Below are 18688 nucleotides of genomic sequence, written 5' to 3' on the forward strand. Positions count from 1 at the left end.
GCAACATCCGGGTCCTCTTCGAGTGCCTCTGCTCCCCAACAGCTAAGGGTAGCTAGCAAGCTGTCAAGCTGTCAAGTGGAGAGGCTGGGACGGACGTTTCAGCTTCCAAAATTCACACGAAAAGCAAAAACGCTAATATATCGTAGCGGTCGCCCGCTGAGAGAATGTAACGCATCAAGGTGGTACCCGAAGAGAAAGCTCCACTCCAGCGCTGTTCGGCTCTTGTGTGACGATTGCTCTCTGCTAGCCTGAGTCCAGCCAGCCAAAGGCCACTTTCGTCGCTGTCCCGAGAGGGATCCTCCCCGGTGTCAAGCGCGACCGGCCGCCTGGAGCTTCGGTCACAGCCTCGGCGTCTGACGCTGTCGAACATTATTACGGACATTCGGTAAGACATTGAACATCTCTGGTTGAGCCGCAACCTGTTTAGCACTTGGTGCTAAGTGCTTAGCGAAGGCCGAGGGCTCTCCTTGCCTCGCACTAGGGGAGCGTTAGCCGTTAGCTCAAGTTAGCCGCGAGGGACAAGGGTCAGGGCCCGCAAGTAAGCGTAAACCAGCTTGTTTATTTGCTTCGCGTCTCAACCTGCTTTGTTGCCGACGTACCTCGCCAAACGACAACTCTCTTACATTCTCAACAGCTTCACAATTTGATTATGCACGCTGTAGCTTTTGCTGTCGTTTGCGTGAAATGCACCTAGATCTCAGTCACCGAATAACTGGCCAGTCGCTTCCAGAATTGCGTTAACTACTTTTAACCGACCTCCCTATTGCGCTGTGTTGGTCATCGCGAAGGTCACCGGTAGGTTGAGGTTTTGTTTTATTTCAAATGTGCTTCGCAAGTTGAAGATGGCTAAGCAGCGGTGAAAGGGCGTTTCAATTTGGTCCACACTAACAGTCTGCTTCATATGTAGCAAAAATATGTACACAGACCTTCTATTTTTAGAGGAGTGCAGGCCGTCTGAACGCCAAGCTGATAGTCTGGAAGCAAATACGTTTACTTGTTCAATTAGGTTTTAATACGTACTAAAATTCAACTTGCATTCTGTTCATCTGTCAATGACTCATTGGCTGCAATTGGTGGTGATGTACGTCCAATCTTTCTGAACTGATAAGCGATACCGTATGAAACCTCTCTAAATAGCGCTGCTCAGTTGAAAGAAACACTACTTGTATTCCCACAGGTTTCAAGAGGGACACGATGGGGGCATTTCTGGACAAACCAAAGATGGAAAAATATAATTCCCACGGCGAGGGTAACAGCCTGCGCTTTGGGCTTAGCAGTATGCAGGGCTGGCGGGTGGAGATGGAAGACGCACACACGGCGGTCATCGGCTTGCCTCACGGTCTGGACCCGTGGTCGTTTTTCGCCGTTTACGACGGGCACGCCGGCTCCCAGGTCGCCAAGTACTGCTGCGAGCACCTATTGGAGCACATCACCAGCAACTCCGACTTCCAAAGCGCTCTGCAGGAGGATGCCTCGGTGGAAAGCGTGAAGAATGGGATCCGCACGGGCTTCCTGGAGATCGACGATCACATGCGGAGCATCTCGGAGAAGAAGCACGGTGTGGACCGCAGCGGCTCCACCGCGGTGGGTGTGATGATCTCGCCGAGCCACGTCTACTTCATCAACTGCGGCGACTCGCGGGGACTCCTGAGCCGAGGCGGCGCCGTGCACTTCTTCACGCAGGATCATAAACCCAGCAACCCTCTGGAGAAGGAGAGGATCCTCAACGCCGGCGGCTCGGTCATGATCCAGCGAGTGAACGGCTCCCTGGCCGTGTCGAGGGCCCTCGGAGATTTCGACTACAAGTGCGTGCACGGGAAAGGCCCCACAGAGCAGCTGGTCTCTCCCGAGCCTGAAGTTTATGCAATCCAGAGATGTGAAGGGGATGATGAGTTTATTATACTAGCTTGTGATGGCATCTGGGATGTCATGGCCAATGAAGAACTCTGTGACTTTGTCCGCTCCAGGCTAGAAGTCACGGATGATCTGGAAAGAGTCAGCAATGAAATTGTTGACACTTGCCTGTACAAGGTATGCCCGAAAGACATTGGCACATTCTCGTATTAAGTCTTAACCCATCTCGGCTTTGTGTTTTCATCCACAGGGCAGCCGGGACAATATGAGCGTTGTTTTAATCTGTTTTCCCGGAGCTCCAAAAGTTTCTCCGGAAGCAGTTAAACGGGAAGCCGAGCTGGATAAGTATCTGGAGTCGAGAGTAGAAGGTAGGTACAAGAAAACTGTGACTGAATGACAAAGGGAAATGTTGACAAGGGATGAAAAGATCTTATGCTGAATGAAATGAGTTCATTTTGGGGCATTTCACGTCATTTTCTGTCGATTTTCAGTCACTTTTCCTTTTGGGGTATTTACGGGTCACTTCCTCTTGATTTTGGGGCCTTTACGGGTAACTTTCTGTTGATTTTGGGTGACTGAAAATGAAGGGACTCGTCCCCAAATGAATCGGAAGGGAATCTAAAGCAACAGGAAGTAACCTGTAAATGACTTAAAATAAACAGGAAGTGACGTGTAAATGCAAACAAAAGACGGGCAGTGACTGCTGACTTCAGTGTCATTGACGGGGCTAGATGTCTCTAGCCCCTTCAATGGCAGACAGTGAGCTAACGTATTCCAATACTTCTCTCTTGCTCTTTACATCTCCAGGGCTCTTTGCTGTGTGCGCTTGTTTGATTCAAAAATACCGTGCACACCCTGAAAATGAGAGCGCCACTGCCACCCACTGAGTGAATGTGCAATGGTGTACCGCACGCAACACGTCACTTTTGCTCATTGCTCATGACCAGGGGTGCGCAATCCCGGTCCTAGAGAGCCCCTATCCAGCTTGTTTTCCATGTCTCCCTCCTCTAGCACACCTGAATCAACCAATCAGGATTGGGCACCCCTGCTCATGACGTGAGCAATTGTTGCTAGGCAAGTCAAGCTCGCGTTTGTCCCTCATGCCAAATGCATGGAACTAGTGTACGAACGAGATGTTTACTGAGCTAAACCTACCAATTCTGTCCGGAAATGATGTCCCTGGTGCCAAATGTCTTTCTTATATATTATATCATCTAGTTGTCTTATGTCTCTGACCGTTCTTGGGGGTAATTTACATTGCTATTTTGTTGTAGTGATCACAAATGCTACTCAGTGACAGCCAACGAACCCTTTTAATTTTTTTCATTAATTCTATAATTTATTTACACTTCCCCATTACTAAAGTTGTTTTTTTTTTCAACATAAAAGTGGCAGTCAGATAGCATTTAATTTTTTTTCCCATGTCATTCATTGTCAGACAGAAGCAGCACTCAAAAAGCCATGCAAAAAAAATAGTAAAAATATCAAAATGGCTTAACTCTTCGTCATCTGTAGGAACATGGCCCCCAACAAATTCTTTACTTCATATGAAATGTGAAGGGCTTTCACCTTTCTGGTGTTAAACTGGTCTTTTGGATGTCCGCGCAAGTTGATCCATTCTTCACATTTTGTCCTCTGAATTTTAGCTTCGGGAAACATGTAGAAAACATCCTTCATATGTCATAATGTCTATTGTTGTTTTTACAAGTTCCATAGCAGCAGTGTTTACTCGGCATGTTCTTTTTTGAAAGATTACCGACAGAAAACAAGCAGTAATAACATGGATTGTATGCGAAGCCGTGTCCATGTTGACCCATTTCTGGGTTACGATGGAAACGTCACGGTCTCAAAATAGAAATCGTGCGGTACGCTATTACACTTTATTCTAGTAAGGGAAAAAAGCATGTTCCCCGAGTTCACACGCGCCATATTCAAGAGACCCTAAAAAGTCAATCTTTCACACAGCATTAATGAAACTTAAACAGTAGAGGTGTGCCATCTTAGGCACCCCACGATTTGATTCGATCACGATTCAGGGTGCTACGCTTTGATTCTTGAATGATGATCACGGTATGGACGATGATCAAGGTTGTCACGATTATCGATGCACTGTACGTTACTAATTATTAAAGTAGACAAATTTTGTCCATTATTTATTTAAAATATCTTAATGATTCAACAGGAACAATGGAAACATGCCCATACAACAAAAAGCTACCCTTAAGCTGTTTTTTTTACAAGAAAGTGCAAAAACATTAACCATTTTAAAGGGAGTACTTATTTAACTCAACAATACAATAAAATTTACACAGGTGGAATAAATTCCACATTTTCTGGAAACAGAAATAAGCCTTCTTTTATCCAATATACTTTGTTTTCACATATTTCTGGACTATTTTGCATGTTTGTAGTCTTACCGCTGTACTTAATCATGGTTTTACACTTTCTGCATATGAAATACACGTTAGCGAATTAGCTAATTAGGTTAGCTAACTATTAAGCCCTCAAAAAATAACAACTATAAAGGCTAAACAGTTCAAGAAGGTTCGTGTACTCACCTCTTATAGACACACTAGTCTTAGCAACACGCTCAGGACATTTTTCAATTGACATGACTTGAAACTACAGCTGGACATCTGAAAGACGAGGAGCAACGAACTAACTCTCTTCCCCTCTCGCTCAAAAAAATAACGTGCGCACAGCAGGGCGCCTGGTCGCACATCTGTACCTGCCTGTCTCATACACAAATTTATTTTCCAGTCTTTTGAAAAAGAGTAAATCTCTCACTCAGTTACAGGCAGCATCCATTATAACGTGCGTGCGTCTGTTAAAGGTGTCCGGGCGGCAGACGTGTCTTGAATTTCATTCCGCTACGAGCAGCTGTCATAAAGTCATGAGGGAAAATCATTGTATTTGAGCATTTATGACTCGTAATCGAATCGTCACGTGTCGACTCACGGTGTATGTAATAATCGATTATTTGGAACTCCTCTATTAAACAGCCATGACCTTGCTCCAGAACATTGACTACTAGAGCTGGGAATCTTTGGGCACCTAACGATTCGATTACGATTACGATTCAGAGGCTCAGATTCGATTATAAAACGATTATTGATGCACCCCACTCCTTTTTTTTTTTTTTTTTTTTTTTTTTTTAAATTTGTTTTGTACATTATTTCCAAAATTGTTCAAAAATCCTCTCAGGCTAAACCAAACTACTATTTCAGTATCAAGTTAACATATAGCAGTAAACAAATATACGAAAATAACAGTAAATAAAAAACTCCAGTCCCCATTCTATATCAGCAGCTTTAAACTACTTTCAACTAATTTAATGTTGTGAATCAACCGTTAAAGTTGTTAAAATTGCTCCTGTTATTCCATAATTTCTCTTTTGTCTACTTTCAACATGTAAAAGTTTTAAAACTATTTTAAAGATGGATTCAAGTCAATATTTTACCGATTTAGGAGTATTTTAGATAAAAAGTTAATTAGGTTCTCTTGGAAGGTTCGCAACAACAGCCTTGCAGGGAAGTGTACTGCTTTAAGATGGCGGCCGTTACTAACGCCCGCATCTAGTTTTTTTAGATGTGCTGGTAACGATACCGAAGCTATAATGCATCTAGTCCTATATAAATGATATCTACCGTAACATAATGTGGCTTGTAGCAGCCTTTCGGCAGCAGTCAGGTATGTTGTTATTTTTTTTTTTATCTCGTGGCATGAGTTGAGCTAGAGCCGTGAGTTGAACATTGGCGTTACCCGAGGGGCCGGGTAATGAGAAGCATGATGTTTAGCTACTCTCGCTCCATCCCTAATTGTGTACCGAAGACCGCGCGGCGCGCTGAGTGTGTCGTACTTCTGCTTTACTTGGCATATTTCAATAATCGGAATTTGGATGTTTGTGAATCGTTCTCGAATCTTCCACGCCCGAATCGCGAATAATCTAAGAATCGGAAATTTTGCACACCTCTATTGACTACACCAAAGAAAAGCTAAAAATAAAATGCCCCCACCTCACCTGTGCATAACAACCAAATTTCAGAGATTTTTCTTACTTTATGCCATGTTTCCATTTGCAGATGTTTCTATGTCACGTGTCTCCTTGTTAAAGATGTAATTGTTTTCCATTAGACATCCTTAAAAAGCAGGGAGATGAAGGCGTACCAGACTTGGTCCACGTTATGAGGACGTTAGCGTCAGAGAGCATCCCAAACCTCCCTCCAGGCGGCGAACTGGCAAGCAAGTACGTTACCTTTTATACATGTAGTAAACCGCTCGCTATTTGTTTAACATTCTTAAGAAGTTGTCGTTTCTCCTCCCCAGACGAAGTGTTATTGAAGCGGTCTACAACAAACTCAACCCCTACCGAAGCGATGACACGGTAAGTATCTCAGTTTGTAACCCTCAAAAACTCATTGGGGCTTTGCTTTGTTTGAAGTATGCATGCTTTCTGACAAGTAACAAACTTTAACCAAGTTGTGTATTTTATATTGGGTACCTCACAATACGATACAAGGCTTACGATAATGATGATCTCACGATATGGCGATACAACAATTATCAGGAAATTGTTCCAGTATATTCTACAAAAAACTCAGGCCGTCAGTCGTAGCCAATGCAAGGCAACCAGTTCGTTTTGGGGCATGTCCTGATGATTTTTGCTCACTTCCTTTATTTTTGGGAGATTTTTACGGGCCACTTCCTGTTGATTTTAGGGCATTTACAGGTCGCTTCCTGTTAATTTTGGTTTACTTGAAACGGTAGTGACTAAGGAAGGTCCCAAGATTGACTTAAAATTCAGAGGAAGTAACCTGGGTAACACTTTATTTGACAGTGGGTTCTTAAGACTGTCATATTTATGACATGACACTGTCATGAGATGAGCTGAAATGATTACTCGAATAATTTGAGTAACTCGATTTTAAAACTTGATCGAGGCATTTTCTCCGCCTCGAGGAATCGTTTAAGTTTGGCAGCTCTTAGCATGACGTTTTGCCGACTACTCTTAATGTGGCGCAACGCGCTGACGTCACCAGCGTAGTAGAGGAAAAATCAACAGTACCTGATTGCAGCCGACAGCCACTACAAACTACACCAACGTCGCTGCAAACTACGCCCACATGATGCTACTGTGGTAGCATCTGATGCGTCTCATAGATATCACATGTATATAGAACTAGATGCAAAATGACAGACTCGCCGGCGTTAGTAAACAACTTCCATCTTAAAGCAGTAGACTTCTCAGTGCTAATAAGTGAGATTAACGTTACTGTACCACGCTAACGTAAACGTAACGTAAAGCTAGGTTTCTATTAAGTATGACTACTGTAGATGCGTGGCTAACATGTCTTAAATAAGGCTTTATTTATTCTGTAAAAACACAGCACTAGAGTGATTAGGGTATAAAATAAAAACATAATAATGATAACTGTCAATTTTCGGTCGGTAGTCATTGCTGGATAAAACGCCAAGTAGCACTGGTGCCGACTGCTCCAATACAGCAGGTATCATACATTTATTTTGAACACTGAAAAAAACTCAGTCCTTTAAGGACTTACAACTTAGACTAACTTAAAACTTAACTAGAACTTAAAAATAGCTTGACACAAATGGAAATTCAATTGAAACACATGGGGGAAAAACACCTAACTTTTAAGTGATGTGTGTTATCAAGTGTAATGACATTTTTCGGTAAAAAATAGATTTTTTGAGTGAAAGCACTGAATTTGTCAAAAAATATATTTTTTGAGTGAAAGCACTGAATTTGTTGTTTTATTTTTCAAGTCACATCACAAATTGTTGGCTGTTTTCAACAATGTACATCTAAAATAAAGACATTGATTGTCTAAAAGCGGTTCAATATTAGGGAAAACATCTTGTTTTCTTATGTATATTTATAATTGCTCTTTACCTAAAAAAAGTTTATTCTGATTAATCAAGGACTTTTCAGAAGAATACTCGATTACGAAAATATTCGATAGCTGCAGCCCTACTCATGAGCAATAATGAATGCTTATGACCGATGTCATGAAGTGTCACCCGGCAAATGATGTCACTAACTCCATTTATGTCCAGTCCACATCTTTTACATCTATTCAAAAGTGACATCTGCCACAAGCATTCATTAATGCTCATGACAGTGTCATGACATCATTATGGCAGTCTTATGAACTCACTATCAAATGTTACCGTAACCTGAATACCCTAAAATGAACAGGAAGCACAAGACTGGCTGTCAATGCTCTGGTTTCAGTGCCATTGACTGCGCTAAACGTCCAATCCGGTCAAAATGAATTGGATGTCTAGCGTCGCCCATGGCAGCCAGTGAGCTGACGTAGACTCTATTCTAATGGAAGATTTTGTTAGCAACCTGTTGGTTCCTTTTTTATTATTATTATTTTTTAACACTGACACCTTTTTAAAACAATATATCGATTCTTGGTGGGAGCATATCGATAACCTTTTGGATTTTCATATTACGAAAAAAAATGAGACCAAGACAAATTATTCTAAAAGCGTTTATCGTGCCCTTTAACGTCCCCAACTCAGTTTTTTGGGAAGAGGGAATGTAAAAATTTGCTAAGAAAAAAATCACCGTTACACACGCACAAAGTTCCAGATACAAGATCCATTTTACGAATTGTATGGTTGCATAAGTAGGAGGCAATTCACTTATCACCTTTAAACCCATAATAAATAGGACTCCGGACACACCTACCACCATTATAGTGCATCTGACGAACTATGATGTGGGCAAAGTACGGCTTACGAGTCACAGTCGCTGAGTATGGGGCATTTCACGGGTGGTAGAAAAAACAGGAGAAGTCTAGCATGACCATGCGGGGAAGACCAGCAGGGTTTGTTCCCTTTTAAAGCAAAATGTACCGTATTGGCCCGAATATAAGACTGTGTTTTTTGCATCGAAATAGGACTGAAAAAGTAGGGGTCGTCTTATATTCGGGGTATAGACATTATACCCATTCACGACCCTAGATGGCACCAGATATCATTGAAGCGAATGCTGAACTTGAGGAGTAATGTTCTGTCATGACAGATCTCAGCTACTCTCAAGTTTAACCAGTTTGCAATATTTTATTGCAGTGTTTTTCCTTATTCAGATTTGTTTCAAGACTACAGTTACAGTTAGACCTCACTTTGATGGTTAATGCAGTTATTGCAATTTTGTTGTTTTATCACAATAGATTGGTTTATTTACATTTAAAAGAGCAGAAGCCATTCATTTACGAATGTGATTGCACTTTAGTTTACATATTTAAATGTTCAGATATTAAGATTTGAATTAGGCAAAATAACATGCGTTTTTTTTTCAAATATATTGTTATAATTAGGCCTGTCACGATCAATTTTAGTGGGCGATAAATTCTCTCATAAATTTTTGCGATATGCGATATTATTGCCCCCCCCCCCAAATTTTTTTTAAACCAATTTGCAATAACACTGTAAGAATATATATAAATATATATATATATATTTATATATATAATATATATATATGTATGATACTAAGTAAAATTAAGTACACTCCCTCTTTTAAGTAAAAGACAACAATATCAATACCACACAGAAACACAGGATAGATAAAATGTCTTTTTCAAGGAAAGATAAAATTGCACTTCAATAACTTAAGCATTTAGGCACAGAGGTATAAAGTTGTAGTAACACAAACAATTGCACTTCAACAACAACAGAGAAAAATAATTAAGTGGCAGTAACAAATATTTGGCTTCACTAAGGCTAGGTTCATACTGCAGGTCTTAATGCACAAATTTGATTTTTTGTCATTTCTGTTTTTTTGGCGTGTCCGTTCAGACTGCCTTTGTCCATGGAGCCCGTTCAAGTATCACGCATACGCACTAATTTGCAGTCCGAGATGCGTTCAGCAAAGTGACCGCATGCGCCGAAGCATAAAATTTTTTTATACATGCTAGCTGTATGTCATTCCAAGGTGATCATATTTTGATTTCCAAAAAGAGGAAACACATAACAGACATTAATAATCCCAGTTTAGTCCTTTATTCAAAGTTTATATGTACTGAAAGAATGCATACACGCACGCACATAAGCCTTAACTTGTGTGCGTGACATGACGTGAGTGTGTCCATTTGCCCCGTCTCGGCAACGTAAGCCATACTGAACTATTTCTCATTTGCCGCATAGAATAAACATCGAAAATTGTCAGGCTTAACCTTTTCTTCATTTATTTTTTTATGACTGTCTTCAAGCCGGCTTCGTGCATAAAAGCAGAGTTCAAGCTAGAAGCTAATGCATAGCTACATCGCTCCCGTCCTGCCTGCCGCTTTCGCTTTGCTGATGTCATTGCTGGATAAATTCCGATTCGGGAGAGTTGAAAGTTCAGACCGCCAGCTTGGAAAAATGTGGCCCATATCGGATTTAGACCACATACGAAAGTGACCCGGATCGAATTTGAAATGGTCCACTTCTATGCGACTTTTCAGGTTCAGGCCATCAAGTTAATGCCTCACTCGAGACGGAAAAACACGAAAAAATCGGATTCATGCATTAAGACCTGTAGTATGAACGTAGCCTTAGGCTAGGTTCAAATGTATAAAACGAACATACCCAGAAGTCAATAAAACAGAGTCAATCCTCATCACAGTATATTGCGCTGTTGGTAACAAGGAAGCCAAGCTTTTAACAGCACGTCCGCCGCACATCTGCTGCACGCACGCGCACGTACGCACGCACGCACGTGAGGCGATAAATCGCAGCGGGAACATTACCGCCTTCATTTTCATTTACCGTACGATAAATGGAATTATTGCATATTGCGACAGGCTTAGTTATAATCATTTGTTTCAGATGAACTGTGATTATTTTCTGTATAAAAATTAATTTGGTGTTCAAAAAGTCTTTTTTTCAAACTTAAGTTTTGAAAAAGAGTGGGTCGTCTTATAATCAGGGCCGTCTTATATTCGGGCCAATACGGTAATTTTCCCGAGAAAATACGCATCAACGAATTCTTTGGCCAAACAGTGGTACCTCGAGACACGAAGTGAATCGGTTCGGGAGTGGCTTTCATATCATTTTTTTTTTCGTATAATGAACTGCGTTTTACATTTAAATTGTCTAATTTGTTCCAAGCACTTCTAATAACATCATTCAGATTGAATTAACAGCCAAATACATTTGAATCATTTGATATACCTAACCTAATCGTGAAATGAAGAAGAAAAATATGGAACCTTATCTTCCTAGTGAGGCGACAGCAAAAGTGATGCCAATATAGTGGACCGTTTGTGGGCATAAAAGCACTTTTCGCGAGGCAAAAACGAGAGGAGACTTGTGCTCTTTTGGTGGAGACACAGTCAGCCATACTTTTATTTTGACGTAAGCAGCTTAGAGCGGGTTGTGCTTTACTTACCCATCGAAGAACACATTTGCGCATGCGGAGAAGTCACGTAGCCTCTTGTAAAACATCTAAAGGGGCGATGCCTGTATGTACGATGGAGTATTAGGGCCACAGCGATGGGTAACGGTTGAGTAACAGTTCGACTCTTTTTCTCGTAGTAACAGTATGACTTTAATCTCGTACTATTATTACGAGAATAAAAGTCTTATTTTTACGTAGGGGTTACGTAGCTGAATAAGCAGCTAAGTACTTTACGTAGTGCTTCGCCTCTGTTAAAATCCACAATGTTGAAAGCATCTTGTGTGTTGGAATCTGTTTTACAAATAATGAAATCCTTTCATTTTGTCTCATCGACATCAAATTATTATCAATAGAATGATTTATACTAATGCTTTGTCATAGCTCCCAGCTACATAGTAGCTTTACGTATTTTTTTTTTTAAGTGATGTAAAAGTGAATTGAAAAAATAGTGTGCATCTCCTGAGTATATTTTAGAATCTGATTTGTAAATAAGGAAATCCGCTATCTTTTGGTTCAACTCTATGAAGTTGGCCCCCCATCAGACGCAAATTAAATATAAATGATGTCAGTCGTTTGTGCTGCGTTTGTGATGTAAAAAGTTTCATTAGTGCTGTTATCGTTTTTAAGATATTTGCAATTCTTTTATGGGTCAATCTGAGGTCGACCAGCCCCCCATTTTGATCATAAATGGTGTCAATCGTTTATGCTTCGTTTGTGCTGTAAGAAATCGTTTGTGCTGCTATCGTTTTTGAGAGATTTCGGTTCTGTTTTGCTATAAATGGGGGGCTGCGTGACGTTATCACTCGGAATTATCGCAATATCTCAAAAACTATAGCAGCACAAACTAAAAGCACAGACGATTGACACTAGTTTATTCAAATGGTAGGCTGATTGTCCTTAATTGTAAATATCTTAAAAACGATAGCAGCACAAACAAAACTTTCAACTGCACAATCAAGCACAAACGATTGACATAATTTTTATATAAATCTGCGTCTGAAGGGGCCAACGTCACGGAAGTTTTTGGTTTATGTATATCAAATTATAAACAATAGAAGGATTTATACTACTGCTTCTTTGTAGCTCTTAGCAAAGGTACATGTACATAAAGTGACGACTGATTACTTTTAATCTCGTAATAACACTTCAGCTTTTTTTCTCGTAATAGTACGACTTAACTCTTGTCCTTCTTTTCTTTTTAATTGGCTCTAATACTGCGTTGTATGTACTATGTACAATGTTATATACAGTATTATTATTTATATAGTTATTGGACACTTAAAACGAGTGATTGTTATTGCTGTATTAGCATCTAATTATGATAGTGGATTTACATTGCTTTGAATGTCATTGAGACTGATTTATTTCAGTTTCACTCTGCCAAGCATCAATGTCAGGAAGTGCAAAAAGCAGCAAAACACCTGGACTTCTGGCATCATCCTTAAGAGTTCAGCTCTGAAAGTAAAGCTTAGACTGAGCACCGATGACTTAGAAAGGACGTTTATGGCGCGACTTTTAAATTTTTTCGACAGGCGGGAGTTACTTATCTTTTACAGTACGTAGTAAGAGTGGAAACCTCTGGGTAGCTCATAATATGATATTATTTATGATACAAGGCTCATGATAAAGATTTTCTCACGATATGACGATACAAAAATGATCGATACTTGTCAGGAAATCATTCTATGATATCTTTTTGAAACAAAAAAACAGAAAAATAAGCTTTCCAGAGAGAATTGCTAGCAAACTGTTGGTTGCTCTTTTTTCCTAAACAGTGACACCTTTATAAAACCATATTTTGATTCTTTGCAGAAACTTATCAATAACCTATTGGGATAAGAAGTATCGTGATATATCACCATTTTGATATATTGTATTGTCACACCCCTAGTACGTAATCTGTCGTGCGTTGAATATTTTTTTCGTAATATGAAGCATCAGAAAAACCTTTCGTGAACTGAATATTTCGTTTGCAGAAGCGTTCGTATGTCGAGGTACCACTGTAAACAGTGAAATTGTCTTGTGTAATATCCGTAGGGATGACATCTATCCAAATATATCCAGCGGACATAAATTGGTTGATCTCTGTATTTGTTTGCTTTAAAGGGCAGATCAATTATTAGAAAGTGCACTTTTTTGAACTTTGGTTTTTCATCTAATTTGAACAAACTGGTCCCTTTGAGGTCTTTACTCGGTCTGATATTTGAAACAAACGAGGAGTGCAAGGAGCACCGGTAACTTCAAGGTTTTAATTTTCACAGAGATTTTCAAGGCTTGAAACATAAAGAGGCGAGCTGGTTTCTAAAGCAGAGCGGATTGATTGCCTGGCCCTGCCTTGGCTTTTAGAAACCTTGCGAAAAAAAAAAAAAACAACTCATTTTGGTCTGTTATGCCTTTTGGTTCTAATTTTGCCACTCCTATGGTGTCATCTTGCTTTCAGAGAAAAATCTTTTAATCTACCCACATTACATTTTCAGTCAAGGGACACACGTGTTTAGCATTGACTGCAGCAACAAGTGATTACCGTATATTCTGCTGCAGTCCTTTAGAGCAGGGGTGTCAAACTTATTTTGGTTCGCGGGCCACATTTATGGCCATTAGATCTCATGTGAGCCAGACGATGTTTTTGTTGGGGAGGGGGGGCAAATAACACTAGTGCATCAAACTGGTAGATTTGTCATTCGTTCTAGAGCTGAAACGAATACTCGAGCAACTCGAGTTTAAAAAATGATCCAAGTAATTTTTTTCACCTAGAGGAATCGTTTAATTTTGCCAGGTCTAAGCATCACGTTTTGCCTGGACTACTTTTAATGCGGGACAACGCGCTGATGTCACTTGCGTAGAGGAAGAAGCAATTAAAAAAAAAAAAAAAAACCTTTCTGCAGCCGACAGCCGCTACAAACTAGTACGCCGACATTGCTAAAAACTAGCCCGAATGATGCTACGGGGGTAGCAGATAGCATCTGATGCGTCTCATAGATATCACTTGTATGTTGAACTAGATGCGAAATGACAGAGTCAGCGGTGTGGTAAACAGCCGCCATCTTAAAGCAGTACACTTCTCAGCGCTAATAAATACGATTAACGTTACTCTCACCCGCTCACGAAACGTTAGCCCTGCGGAGGGCTAGGTTTCTATTAATTATGACCACTGTCGATGCGTGGCTAACGTGTCTTACATACAGGCTTTATTTAATCTATGAAAACATAGCACTGTAAAGTGATGAGGGTGTAAAATGAAAATATGATAAAGCTAACAGTCAATTTTAACTCTGTAGTCATTGCTGGATAAAACACCCAAGTAGCACTGGTCCCTAATGTGCTCCAATACAGCAGGTATCATACTGTAACGTTGACAAAAAGTCACCCGCTTTGTTAGGTTGCAATTACTTATTTTTTGGGAACTTGTGGAAAGACAACAACAACAGGAAGGCACGTCTCTCGCTCTCCCGCATCTCCCACACCCCCACACGTCACGCGGTGCATTCAGGAACGCATGCAAATATCCCCGCCATATTATAACCTGATGTTACAATACATTTATTTTGAACACTGAAAAAACTCAAAATCCTATCAGGACCTACAGTTTAGACTAACTTAAAAGTTAACTAGAACTTCAAAAATGGCTTGACACAAATGGAAATTCAATTGAAACACGTGGGAAAAACACCTAACTTTTAAGTGATGTGTGTTATCAAGCTTAATAGCATTTTAAGGTAAGAAATATATTTTTTTTTATAAGATCTAAAAGTTTTGAGAGCGAAAGCAGTGAATTGGTCTTTTTATTCTCGTCACATCTGAGAGGCAATTGTTGGCTGTTTTCAAGAATGTACAATGAAAATAAAGACATTGATTGACTGAAAATGGTTCAATATTAGATTAAATGTCTTGTTTTGTCATGTATGTTTATAATTGCTCTTTACCTAAAAAATGTTTTATACGATTACTCGATTAATCGATAGGATTTTCAGTCGATTACTCGATTACTAAAATATTCAATAGCTGCAGCCCTAATTCGTTCTTTTAACATTGTAATTATTGGTTTATTTATTACGTATTACTTGTTTTACTTTATTCATTCATTCATGGGATTAATGAATGGTCAGCGTGTGTCTTGAGCACATTACTGGAACAAAGTAAGTTTGTGGTCAGTAAGCACAAGTGGAATTCATGCATAAGACGCACTGGCAATTTTAAGGAAAAATAAATGATTTTAAGCACGCCTTATATTGCGAATAATACATTAAGTGTTGAAAAAACAGTTGCCAAGCAAGCGAACGAGCAACCTCTTAGGCTATGTCTACACTAGGACAGATAATTTTCTGCAGGGTATTTTATACCTGTCCACACTTAGGTTTAAGGTGCGTTTGAGGCCCCCCCCCCCCCTACTTCTGCAGTGTACGCCTGCATTTGCGCAAACTACGCATGCGTAGAAAGGAGCAGCCTCCTGTTAACGTCATCGCCCACGTGGTTTACCTCTGAACCGGGAACTCAATACTCGACGGCGGCAAATTTCGAAATTACTACGCCTTCTAGACATTATTTTGTGATCGCATTTTTTTTCATGAATGCATCACGCAGGAGCGAGAGTGAAGGGAGAGCACGCTTAGCTTTTACGAGCAGTCGCCAAGTTGTGATTGAAATCTTTAAAAAACAAGGAAAGCCTGACATCGTTACTTGGGATGTTACAATCGATGCTCAGTTGCGCTCTCACCACTTGGAAAATAACAAATAGAAGCATATGGTGTGGCGCTGTGTATAATTCCTGGAAGCCGCAACCAGGAGTGCTTGTGCATAACAGGGACGATCCTGGAAGTGGCGACGGTTTTGACAGGCAGAAATGTCATGGAAAAAAACGATCGCGCACCTCTTTGACTGGGGGTACCACGCAGGTCACTTCGGGGTTTAATTTTCCTCTACGCATTTTTATATACTCATGTTCAGTCAGCATTGAGTTGGGAGGGGCCTGCCCTGCAGCTGGCTGTTCGGTGACAACGCTGGAGACGAGCTCTGTAAAAAACGCCCATCTCCTTGTCATCCGCGATGGGAGGACCACAAATGGGCACTGAATTGAAGCATATTATTGAGACGAAGTTTGAAGGTTCAAGAAAATGTGTGGAAAACAAAAGAGGAGCAGGAATGCCGCATCGTGATCGTCCGCCTCCATTGTTTACTATGCCGTCATGCCGCATTAAAAATGGCGACTGCATGATGTCACTTCCTTACATATTAAGGTGCGGGTAATATTACCAGCCTACATTAGCCGTCTAACAACTAATCCGGATAATGGGCATAATAGTGTAGCCGACATGCCGTATAGTCCAACTAATCACACGTTTAAGGCCATTATCCGTCCTAGTGTAGACATAGCCTTATTCAGTGACCTGCCAGCTAAAGGGTGTGAGTTCCATTGAATGTGTGGCGGGTGCATTGTGAAGTGCCAAGTGATCTTGTGGAGAACAGGACTCGTGAGCAATTTATTTGCAGGCATTACAGTCAAAATAAATATTTGCAGATAAAAAAATCCCCAAGTTTATCAGTTTGAACATAATAGTTTTTCATGTTTGCAAATGCAAATCATTGTATTCTATTCATTGGGATTTTGGTTTATGTAATAAGACTTGGAAGCTATTCTCAAACCCTCGTCCTGCTTTGTTTGCTATAACCTGCGTGTGTGGGTAGTATATGCTCACTTCTGTTATGTTTCAAATGTTGAGAGACTTAAGTGGCATTTTAGCGACAAGTACGGTTTTCAAATTCTATGAACTGGAGCAGAGCGGCGTCAACTTTGTGTCCTCTGGCACCAATTTGCCCTCAACGACCACATATGTCACCTGAGCGCTCCATCTAAAAATAGCTCCTCCGTCAGCTGCATCTATCTTATTTGTTAGCTGCCATTCTAAAACAAAATGAGTGCCACCTAATAGTGTGCTAGCTGAAAAATAAAAATATAATAAGATTTCATGATCAAACTATAGAGTCGTGATTATAAACTACAGGACACAATGTTTAAATGATTTACAGTGCATTTGAAAAAGGTTTTCTTATGAACTCTTTCGTGCCATTGATGATGACAGACGTCCAATCGTGTAGCTTTAAAAACTAAAAACTCTTTAAACGTGTTTATCATTAGTAGATGTCACGATATGCAATAAGTCAGTAGCACAGTAAATCAAAATGAGATTAGCAATTGTCCGTGTGAGTGTTAAAATTAATTGCGTATGGGACTAACATTTCACATATTTTTATTGGACATCAGCATACCATATAACTAAAATTCAGACATTCAAAATAAGAAAACTCATTAACAGGTAGTCCCCAGGTTACGAATGAGTTCCGTTCCTGCTCTGGCAACGTAACCCGAATTTCTGTGCAAGTCGGAATTGACCCTTTAATACCTCCTAAATCTCAAAATAACATAACTATGTGGTGTCCGTCATATTAATAAAATAAGGGAAAAGATAACACACTGTACTTAACCATCAATGATGAGTGGTGGCTGGAGAAGATGTCGAAGGTACACGGAGAAAAATACAGAGCTTAAACACACTACACTGTTATGCGACAAAATGGCGGATGAGACACTGTTACACGACTTTAAAAAAAGAAGAAAAAAAAAGACTGGAGACAAAATGGTAGACAAGACTCTGGCGTCGTAAAGTAGAAATCACGCAAGTTGTGTACGTTGTAACCAGGGGATTACCTGTATATTAAACATTGCACAATGTTAGGATTGTTACATTGAAGCTAATGGCAAAAGACAATGTACTAAACACTTTAGCCTGTTATCAACCAATGGCAGTCTTCTCCAAAACGCAATCTTCGCACTTCGCAGTTAAAAGGTGACACTTCAAACATGAAAACCCGCTGGTTTTACAGCATTTGCAAAGAATGCAAAATATATAAGGAGAAAAAATGAACTGTCATCTCATGCTTGAGTAAAATAGAAGTGCTTTTTTTTTTTTTTAAACTGAGTGTAAAGCTTACGGCAACAAGGAGAAAAAATGAACTGGCGTCTCATGCTTGAGGAAAATAGAAGTGCTTTTTTTTTTTTAAACTGAGTATAAAGCTTACGGCAACATTCCAAAATAAAAGCATACCATGTTAAACATAAATGATGATGATGATGATGATAATGAAACTTTATTTCAAGCATGCACACACAAATGAAACAAAATGCAAATGTCTGCAGTTACTCTCACATATTTCAAATATTGTACAGTAAGAGAGCTTTCAAATGACACCCATTATGAAAAATCAGATTGGCAATAAATAATTTGGCTTCAAATTTGCTGGCCAAGATGGCAGTCATTTTTGGTCAAATCAGTACTTGATGGGCTCGAATTGGTAGAGTTTCTTTCACCTATTGCATACTCTAAACTAGTTTTCACCTGACATTTAAAAAATATTGTCTTTTTT

At 40.0% G+C, this 18688-nt stretch overlaps 1 protein-coding gene across 1 annotated transcript in view; it reads left to right on the forward strand.

Moving 5' to 3' along the window:
- The window catches only part of ppm1aa (protein phosphatase, Mg2+/Mn2+ dependent, 1Aa), a 30834-nt gene continuing 12146 nt past the window's right edge, over positions 1-18688 (forward strand). The window contains exons 1-5 of the mRNA XM_057859390.1: positions 1-385; positions 1178-2031; positions 2105-2222; positions 5989-6100; positions 6181-6238. Of these exons, the coding sequence (XP_057715373.1) occupies positions 1195-2031; positions 2105-2222; positions 5989-6100; positions 6181-6238 (1125 nt within the window). The 5' untranslated portion in view covers positions 1-385; positions 1178-1194. The remainder of the gene's footprint in view (positions 386-1177; positions 2032-2104; positions 2223-5988; positions 6101-6180; positions 6239-18688) is intronic.

This window comes from Corythoichthys intestinalis, chromosome 15 (genome assembly GCF_030265065.1).
Source record: "Corythoichthys intestinalis isolate RoL2023-P3 chromosome 15, ASM3026506v1, whole genome shotgun sequence".
In the NCBI taxonomy this organism is placed as follows: Eukaryota; Metazoa; Chordata; class Actinopteri; order Syngnathiformes; family Syngnathidae; genus Corythoichthys; species Corythoichthys intestinalis.